Below are 10,451 nucleotides of genomic sequence, written 5' to 3' on the forward strand. Positions count from 1 at the left end.
TATAATGGGCAGGGCAACTTTAAACCACTTATCAGTGATTGGACACACACCTGACTTAAAAGGCTTGGTAAAAATGGGTTTCAATTGCTCTTTAAGTCACAGTCAGAGGGTTCACATATTTTATTTTTTCCTCCTTCTGTCATTGTCTGCATGCTAACCTCATTAAAATATGAAAACCTATAAATGTTTAGGTTGTTTTAGTTAAAGCAGACATTGTATTTTCATCTGTGTGATTTTGACAAAGATCAGATCACATTAGATGGTGATTTTATGCAGAAATGTGAGAAATTCCCAAAGTTTCATATACTTTACTCTACCACTGTATATATAAACATTAGCCACACAAACATTGACAAAATTTTCTTTCGGCTACTCCTTACACATACAAATTATGACATGTTTAACTCATTGAATGTCTGCCATTGACAGTAATAGGCCTCCAGTGAATTTGTTAACAAATGAAAATCATAAGAACACAATGTTAAGATGACAAAATTCAAAAGTCTCAAAACTCTTACATTTAAATTGGCTTTACTGAAGCTTTTAATTCCTTTTTTTGACTAATAGAGTAGAGTGTTAGTAAGTTTATTGATTGAGAAAGATTTGACGATGACTTTCCTGAAATCAGTAATCACCGAGATTTTTTTTTTTTTTTTTTTTTTTTTTTTTTTTTTGGGAGGGCGAAAAAAATGTCTCATATGGACCTTTCTGTAATTCTTTCAAATCTGAATAAACACATTCAAACACAAAAAAAAAAAAAAAAAAGAAAGAGAAAGATCACGATGTTTAGGAGTCAAGATCAAGACCGAAACAAAACAAAGACTGACTCTTCTGGGAATCAAGTTGGACATCAGACTAAGACCTTTAAAATTTGTCTTGAGCAAGCCCGGTCTTGAGTGTACAACATAAGCTGTTAGATCACTGATATATAAACATATTGGAAGGTGATGGGTTTAACAGTCTAAATTTGTGTTTAACCTGCTAAAAATAGTTAATATTTACAAAGGCAGCCTGGCAGTCTTCAGTTGACATATTTAAGGTTGAACGCTTTGAGTTTACATTCGAAAGCCGCAGCAGAACTCTGGCATCTAGCGCCTCACATGTGTTGGCTTGTAATGTCCAAACACAATGACACACAAATCTTAAAATTCTTCTTTTCCTCTGCCAGCTCATTCTCTCAGTGTTTATCTGTCAGCACTTCCTGATAGAGACTATCGACATCATCAAGCGTGTTTTTGTTTACAATCTGTATAAGTTGAATGTTTGCACTGTGTGCGTGCGGTATTTTATTCCATCTTCGTTTATCATAATATATACCGTATCGGCCTCTGTTTTGACAGGTGGACAGCGACACCATTTGGAACGAAGTCCATTCATCCAGCGCGGCTCGGTTGGCTGTTGGCTCAGTGGTGGAGCTTGTCTTCAAAGTTGCGTCGGGAGAACTGAAGGTTCAGTCACTCACACCTCTCTTCCAGTAAAGATGTGCTCAGAGGCCTCGGCTAATGAAGAAAGTCACGTCACCCGAATAAGCATGTAGTAAAAGTCCTGAAGTGCCGTCTTTTAAGACACACCGAATATGTTGTTGTGTGACAATATACTACGCAGTGAACTTACCTCAGGAAAGAATACACCCTCTTCTTTTACCAGAAAAAAATGCTTATATCTAGGTTTTGCCATTCTTTTGTGATTTCAGACAAAAAACTAGTTTTTCCAACAAGAAAAAAAAATTAAACAAAAATAAGGCTGACAAATGCCTTTTATGTCAAAACAATCATTAATTACAGATGTGTCACTGCCTCAGCACATGGCTCGAATCTAACATCAGAGTCTTTTTCTCTTCTTTTTTTTTTTTTTTTTTTTACAAGACGTCATCTTTTGTCACAATCATGAAACACAGTTTCTTCTACTTAGCACAACACAGACACAAACAACTCACATTCACTCCCTTGGAGCATTGAAAGCCTAATATTGGGATAATGGATTATTTTTTTTTAGCATCCATTATGAGACAGCTTGTCTGTAAAGGAACCCAAACACACCACCGACTACAATTTGCCCATCCCATGGTGCCCACCAGCCAGCCTTCCTTTTGTCTGCGCGACTGACTGTTTACTATTTGAACCCAGCAGGTCACCATGCTGCACTGAGGCCCTCACAGACGCTTACGATTCCGACTAACAGGCCAGATTTATTGGCCCGACGCGGCAGCCACCTGCAGAGCAGACTTGGCACTTGCCGTTAGCGTGGTACCCGCATGCCGCAGACTAATGGCTTGACTCAAAGTGACGGTAGCGCGCCGTTTTGGCCAGATAGATTTTACCCTGTTACTTCCACATGAGGCCGTAACTAGAAGTACAGTAAACACCCCCTGCCCCAAAATTCTTTTATGTCTAAATGCTTATTCTAATTCCTCATTGAGTTTTTAGAGCAGCCAGCTCTGTATTGTCATATACAGTGGGGCAAATAAGTATTTAGTCAACCACCTATTGTGCAAGTTCTCCTACTTGAAAAGATTAGAGAGGTCTGTAATTGTCAACATGGGTAAACCTCAACCATGACGGACAGAATGTGTGAAGAAAAAAAAACTGAAAATCACATTGTTTGATTTTGAAATAATTTATTTCCAAAGTAGAGTAGAAAATAAGCATTTGGTCACCTACAAACAAGCAAGATTTCTGGCTGTCAAAGAGGTCTAAATTCTTCTAACGAGGTCTAACGAGGCTCCACTCGTTACCAGTTTTAACCTGCCTTAATGGCACCTGTTTTAACTCATTATCGGTATAAAAGACACCTGTCCACAACCTCAGTCAGTCACACTCCAAACTCCACTATGGCCAAGACCAAAGAGCTGTCGAAGGACACCAGAGACAAAATTGTAGACCTGCACCAGGCTGGGAAGACTGAATCTGCAATAGGTAAAACGCTGGTGTAAAGAAATCAACTGTGGGAGCAATTATTAGAAAATGGAAGACATACAAGACCACTGATAATGTTCCTCGATCTGGGGCTCCATGCAAGATCTCACTCCATGGCATCAAAATGGTAACAAGAACGGTGAGCAAAAATCCTAGAACCACACGGGGGAACCTAGTGAATGACCTACAGAGAGCTGGGACCACAGTAACAAAGGCTACAATCAGTGACACAATGCGCCTTCAGGGACTCAAATCCTGCACTGCCACACGTGTCCCCCTGCTGAAGCCAGTACACGTCCAGGCCCGTCTGCGGTTCGCTAGAGGGCATTTGGATGATCCAGAAGAGGACTGGGAGAATGTGTTATGGTCACATGAAATCAAAATAGAAGTTTTTGGTAGAAACACAGGTTCTCGTGTTTGGAGGAGAAAGAATACTGAATTGCATCCGAAGAACACCATACCCACTGTGAAGCATGGGGGTGGAAACATCATGCTTTGGGGCTGTTTTTCTGCAAAGGGACCAGGACGACTGATCTGTGTCAAGGAAAGAATGAATGGGGCCATGTATTGAGAGATTTTGAGTGAAAATCTCAGGAGTGGCTTCGTAAGAATCACTTCAAGGTCCTGGAGTGGCTTAGCCAGTCTCCAGATCTCAACCCCATAGAAAATCTGTGGAGGGAGTTGAAAGTCCGTGTTGCCCAACGATAGCCCCAAAACATCACAGCTCTAGAGGAGATCTGCATGGAGGAATGGGCCAAAATATCAGCAATAGTGTGTGAAAAGCTTGTGAAGAGTTACAGAAAATGTTTAGCCTCTGTTATTGCCAACAAAGGGTACATAACAAAGTATTGAGATGAACTTTTGGTATTGACCAAATACTTATTTTCCACCATGATTTGCAAATAAATTAAAAAAAAAAATCTCCACATTCTGTCTCTCATGGTTGAGGTTTACCCATGGTGACAATTACGGGCCTCTCTAATATTTTCAAGTGGGAGTATTTTATATACACAGACTCTAGTTTTATTTTGTTCTTTGGTCATCAGCAGTAGAACATAGGTAGGTTTTATAAAATGAATTAGTCATCTAATGCAATCCATCCATATAATTACATAGTACTATGACGGTAATAATGGAATTGATTCCAGTTAAATATAGAAATGCACGTCTTGTGTGAATATTATGAATTTGGGGGTTAAAGTTGACTGTTATTGACTTGCTCTCAGCTTAACCCGATCTTAACACATACACACGCGCTTCCCCACATGGTCATCCGAGGAGCCCAATGACCAAATTCCACCTGCGCTAACAACTGTCAGCGCCGCAGGATGCCGTAAATCGTGTCTTCCCACACCTGCGGCCGCTCGCTCCCTAGCGTCTACGTATGTTTTTTTTCCATGTAAGGTTTCAATGTATGGCTATTTTTCTGCTACTTAGAAAAATAATCGTCACCAACGCGTCTCATCCGCAGAGTTGTACAGCCGGCTTTTTAAAGCCAGCTGTACAAGTTGTCTATCCGCTAATCTCCCGACTGGCTACTAATCCACAGCAGCTGGCTCAACATCATTAGTCCATCTTGCCTCACTTAACATCACCCTGGACATTTATCTCATGTCCCCATATAGCGCTGGGAGTCCCCCAAAAGCACTTGCCTGCAAGAAGAAAAAAAATGCTTTTAACTCATTCTGGTGTGTGTGCGCGCTTGTAAAAGCCTGTCTGTGTGTGTGGGAAAAAGTGAGCTAGGGTGTTTTTGTATGTGTGTGTGCCAGCCATAAAGTCGTATTGTTGAAACATAGTGGTGTGGCGGTTTTTCAAAAACTTTCTTATTGTGTGTTGTGACAGAACGGTTTTGCAGTTGTGCGACCACCTGGCCACCATGCGGAGGAAAGCACTCCCATGTAAGTCAACATCAATGAGACCCATAACCAAGCGCTTATCTTGCTGTTATTTTGTGGAATTTAAGAGGCAATGTGAAATTTTATTCCACTGTAGAAGTACTTTATGGCTAAAAAATGTTTGTGTGGAGCTCAGTACAAAAACAACAACAACAAATAATAATTCAACTTATTCAAATATTTCCTTTGCTGTGTGATTTGACTCCATCCTCAGGGGATTCTGTTACTTCAACTCGGTGGCTATTGCAGCCAAACTTCTGCAGCAGAGGCTCAATGTCAGCAAGATCCTCATTGTGGACTGGGTGAGTGCCACAGAAAACACGCCAGACTTTGGGTTGCCCGATTGGCTTGTGAGCAACGGAGGAAATGAGAAAATTGACCAGTTGTTCTCTGTTTATACAAGTTGTATAAAATATATATAATCTTACAATGAAACGATCAATTATTGGACTACACTAGACTTTTGTGTGTCACTCTTACTCAGTCAACCTGATGATTTTTTAAAGGATTTTTCTATTTCTCGTGTTGCATGTCACCCCACAAAACAATCCCCGACAGACAACTGGCAAAGTCCTTGCAGGACATGTCGTCCGAAGCGCTTTGAAGAGTGCATGACAAAGCCGCGGTTGTGTCTAGGTGGAGTGCGGCCCTGGCTGCTCGTGGCTATTCTCAGAACCCTTTGAAGGACCTTTTCATTTCCTCTCTATCCGTCTGTTTGTCTGTCTATGACTGGACAAGTTGTTCCGCCAGAACATTGTCGTGCCACTCTGCCACCAGACAACAGGGACATTTTTGGGTTTAGCGTATTAAAACATTCTTGTGTAATAGACACGCGAGTCTTTTAATAGACACCATATTGTTGACTATCCCTTTTTTAAATGGGCTGCAGTTCGCGTTGTCCTCTGTGTTTCTGTGTACAAAATACAGTTTTACCTCTACATACGAAGTTAATTCGTTCCAGGACCTTGTTTGTAAGTCGAAATGTTCATATGTTGAGCTGGATTTTCATTCAAGAATACATTATAATTCCATTAATTTGTTCCACGGCCCGAAAACCTACACTAAATCCATAATAAATACTGCTGGTACTATTGCAAATAGCAATTACACATAACAAAACAAATAAATTATGAATAAAAATCGGAATAATAATAGTAATAGTAATAATAATACCTGTATTAATGTAACAAATCGGGTTCTAATGTGGCAGATGTATTTTTGCATGGTGTACCTGAACGCACCGCTTGGCTGACGTGTCAGAGTGAGAGAGGACTTTTTACTTTCACTTTTCATGTCCAGCTGTGGCGGACTGTAGGCATTTTGTGTTGCAAGTTCTGAAATAAATAATTAAAAACCTGACGGAGCTGGCGGTTTCTTTGGCGATGTTACAATAATAATAATAATAATAGTTACTAGAGATGTCCTGATCACGTCATTTACAAAGTATCGGAATTGGCAAAAAAACATCGGACATTCCTTTCCTTATATATATATATATATATATATATATATATATATATATATATATATATATATATATATATATATATATATATATATATATATATATATATATATATAATTTTTTTTTTTTTTAATTAAATCGTTTTCCAATTGTATTTAACGTTACAGACATAATATGTTACACTCATCCAGAGTCTTTAGTTTTGGCTTAAGGTAGGGTTATCAAATTTATCCCAATAATGGCGGTAATTAATTTTTTAAAAAATGTATCACGTTGAAATATTTAACGCAATTAATGCATGCGCTGCACGACCCACTCACGCATTGTCGCGCTCAATCTGTAATGGCGCCGTTTTACCTATATGGAGAGCTGAAAGGCAGCGTAAAATTAGTAGAGTGAATTTTGGAAGCCTTTGGAGCCTTTTTTTAATTGGCTAAAGCCTTACAATCCCTCTCCCTTCGGTTAGAAAAATCGTGGGAAGCAATGTGGGGAAGCAAGGTAGTAATTGATCTTTTTCTTAGCACCCTATGTTATTTCCCAACGCAGAGAAGATATATCAATTGGTAGCACTACGCACAGTCATGGTTCTACTTCCCATCATGCATTTGGGCATGGCTACAGAATCAATTACTGAAAGCTCAACAAATACACTAGATGGCAATATTTAGTCACAATATACAAAGTCACATTTGTCCTTTAAGATTTACAAGTCTTTCTATCCGTGGATACCTCTCACAGAAAGAATTTCTCTTAATAATGTAAATGCCATCTTGAGGATTTATTGTGATAGTAAACAAATGCAGTACTTATGTACTGTATGTTGAATGTATATATTCGTCCGAGTTTTATTCATTTTTTCCTTAATGCATTGCCAAAATGTATATGATCGGGAAAAATTATCGGGAATGATTGGAATTGAATCGGGAGCACAAAAAAAAAAGCAATCGGATCGGGAAATATCGGGATCGGCAGATACTCAAACTAAAACGATCGGGATCAGATCGGGAGCAAAAAAACATGATCGGAACAACCCTAATAGTTACCTTAGACTGGCGAAGGTATTATCGAAACAGCTTACGGACGCCCACACTCATATTTTTCTGTCATTTCCATCTTCATTTTAATGGTAAATGTCACTTTTTTTCCTTTTTTTTCCACCACCTGCACTAACATTCTTGGAATCCATGTTGATTCCTCTCACAAGAAAATCTGCCGTGCGTCCGTCTTGCAGGAAAACAAAGAAACTGGCGCTGCCATAAATCGTCGTATTTCGGGCATGTCGTCGGATGTAGAAACAAATGGCGAATCAAATTTTACGTCGGATGTTAAAAAGATTGTGTGTCGCAGCGATCGTATGTCGAGGTACCACAGTATTTATATCGTACATTTCTTTAGGAATTGCTGTTTATTATCATTCAAGAGCCTTAGCATGCCTAGGAGCTGATCATGTTTTGGATTATGGTGAAAATCGTAATGGTTCAAGGGGTTCTGAACACAACAGCTTCTAAAAATTTACTCAGTAAGGGAAAAACAAGGGGAACAAAAGCACGCTTCGACAACAGTTTTGGTGTCTGCCAATAAATTGGGTGGATTTTAGAGACATAAGATGATGCATAAAAAAAGTCTCTAAGACCTAAGTCTAAAATTGAACAGGAAGTTGGACATTTGGACAGAGTCATGTTGTAGGACCACGTGCTACCAGTTTCACTGATCAATACAAAATCGAGTGAGATCTGTCACAACAGGATGCATGAAAAAGTCTCAAGGACTCTGGAATTGAACTAGAAGTCTGCCATTTTGTGTTGAAGTAGACCTTGGTACTTTGACGAATTCTGACAAGTTCCAATTATTCTTGACAGACTCTAAACCACTCTACCATATTTTTCGGACTATACGTCGCACCTGAGTATAAGTCGCACCAGCCAAAAAACGTGCAATGAAAAGGAAAAAACATATATAAGTCGCACCGGAGTACAAGTCGCATTTTTTGAGGGACATTTTATTTGATAATCCAGCATCCAGCATGAAGAACAGACATGTCATCTTGAAAGGCAATTTAAAGTTCAATAGAGAACTACAGGCTGAATAGGTGTGCGGGATGCTAACATTACATGACGCTAGAAGTTAGATCGACCTAAAAACTCCAGTATTAAAGCCCAACGCGGACCGAGCCCGATAAGTTAACTTGATTTGCTTTCCCCAGCCCGAAAAATCCCCAAATTTTATGTTTTATTTGTAGGCACGAGCCCGAAAAAAACGAAATTTTATGTTTCATTTGTGACTCACTCAGGTGAAGGAGGAAATGCGGGAATGCGATGCGTGATTGCGTTTTGTGTGATCACGTTTGTGACGATGCTGCTGCATATATGCATAATGATAACAAAGCCTGTCTTTTGTAACGAATTCTCCCCATTAAACAAGACTGAAAGATGGATATCTTTTATATTTGTGTGTCTGTTCTAACAGACGGATAGTGGATTTGACATTTATTTTAAATCCCCTCGAGTTGGCAGAAAAAAACCTGAAAGTTTTCTCAATGTTTAAATAGGCTACATATTTTTATGATCATTATAAATGCATTTACACAACGAAATAACGCTGGAAAAGTTAGTTAAATATATCCAAAGCGCCACATTCGTTTACATTGAGCGAAGCCGACACAGGTTTACGTATAGCACCTTCAACAATCAATTTTAATCCTTTCCGTATCTCACTTCTACCGCAGTTGTTTGCTTTTCAATTCCCCACTCTTTGGTTTGTTTTTCACTCCTATAGCTGCTCCATATGGAAAAGGAAATACCAGGATGCTCGCGGAGGGCGTGGGAGGGGAAGATTGAAAAGAGAGCCACTGCGTTCACGTGCGCAGGCATGCACAGCGCCTTCTCTGTTTTATCCAAATTATTTATTTTATTTAACATTCATTCATCGTTTTAGTATAAATATATGAATATATATTTTAAAAAAGTTAGCGAGAGAGAAGTCTGCCCGACCCGAATGTAAATAATCACACATAAGTCGCTCCAGAGTATAAGACACACCCTCTGCCAAACTATGAAAAAAACTGCGACTTATAGTCCAAAAAATACGGTATATATCTGTGCTATATTTGCAAACACAGCTAAATGTGGGAAGAGAATGGCGTCAGAATAGCTCCTCAGTTCCTGACGGGGCCTTTGAACCATGCTAAAGATTCTACCAGCAAGTACGTTGATGAACATCTGGAGGATTTGCTCATTTAACCTAACCTGACTATTTGTTTAAATAACCAGGATGTTCACCACGGCAATGGGACGCAACAGGCCTTCTACGCTGACCCCAGCGTTCTTTACCTGTCTCTGCATCGCTATGACGACGGCAACTTTTTCCCTGGAAGTGGAGCCCCCGATGAGGTACTACTCTTGACAATTTCTGATCAACCATATTGACGGGTCAGATTCCACCTTCACTGCGCCACGCCTTCAAGTAGGGGGCCATCCCACAATCCGCTTCAATCCAACGCCGGATTTATGTTGAAAAAGAATGAAAGCTGAACGGCATACAAACAGGAAGGATTGTCTCAGGAGTGATTTGTTCGAGGATTCAAGGTTTTTATTATATTTTTCGCAAGAATTTTCAATGTAAACAGCTCTTTGTTGTAAGGCTGCCGCTACATTGACTAACTACTTCGACATTACGTAAAATAAATGGTAACTGCACGTTTTTTTTGCTTTTAAGTTAAGAATCGAGACTGTTTTGCATCCATATCTATAAAGAATTCAGTGATTTAAGCATTTATTTACAAGAATTTTCAGCTGAAAAAGCTCTTTGTGATTCCACTCTGTCAGCTTTGACAGCCACGCCAACAATGCAGGCCCCCTATTCATCGGCCCCGTGCCCTGTGACCCGTCAATATCATTATGAAGTCTATGAATAAACAGTGGCCATTTTAAAAACAGTCTTCATGAATTGATTACTTATTCAAGGTTGGCAGCGGCCCTGGTACCGGTTTCAATGTGAACATGGCTTTCACTGGAGGACTTGACCCACCCATGGGTGATGCGGAGTACTTGGCCGCATTCCGGTAAGATTCTGCTTGAAACACGACTGTTTGTCTACATGCATGCAATGAAAAATTAAGGTTTTCAGCCCTTGAAGTATATTAATAACCAATTCCTGGAAATCTCTAAAAGAAGTAAA

At 39.6% G+C, this 10,451-nt stretch overlaps 1 protein-coding gene across 6 annotated transcripts in view; it reads left to right on the plus strand.

Moving 5' to 3' along the window:
* Nucleotides 1-10,451, plus strand: part of hdac4 (histone deacetylase 4) — a 177,809-nt gene that overhangs the window by 129,359 nt on the left and 37,999 nt on the right. For all 6 annotated transcript variants that reach the window (XM_057851935.1, XM_057851931.1, XM_057851932.1 and 3 more), the window contains 5 exons: nucleotides 1,341-1,448; nucleotides 4,758-4,813; nucleotides 5,025-5,112; nucleotides 9,545-9,664; nucleotides 10,238-10,335. In XM_057851935.1, the coding sequence (XP_057707918.1) occupies nucleotides 1,341-1,448; nucleotides 4,758-4,813; nucleotides 5,025-5,112; nucleotides 9,545-9,664; nucleotides 10,238-10,335 (470 nt within the window). The remainder of the gene's footprint in view (nucleotides 1-1,340; nucleotides 1,449-4,757; nucleotides 4,814-5,024; nucleotides 5,113-9,544; nucleotides 9,665-10,237; nucleotides 10,336-10,451) is intronic.

The sequence above is a fragment of the Corythoichthys intestinalis genome, chromosome 12 (assembly GCF_030265065.1).
Source record: "Corythoichthys intestinalis isolate RoL2023-P3 chromosome 12, ASM3026506v1, whole genome shotgun sequence".
In the NCBI taxonomy this organism is placed as follows: Eukaryota; Metazoa; Chordata; class Actinopteri; order Syngnathiformes; family Syngnathidae; genus Corythoichthys; species Corythoichthys intestinalis.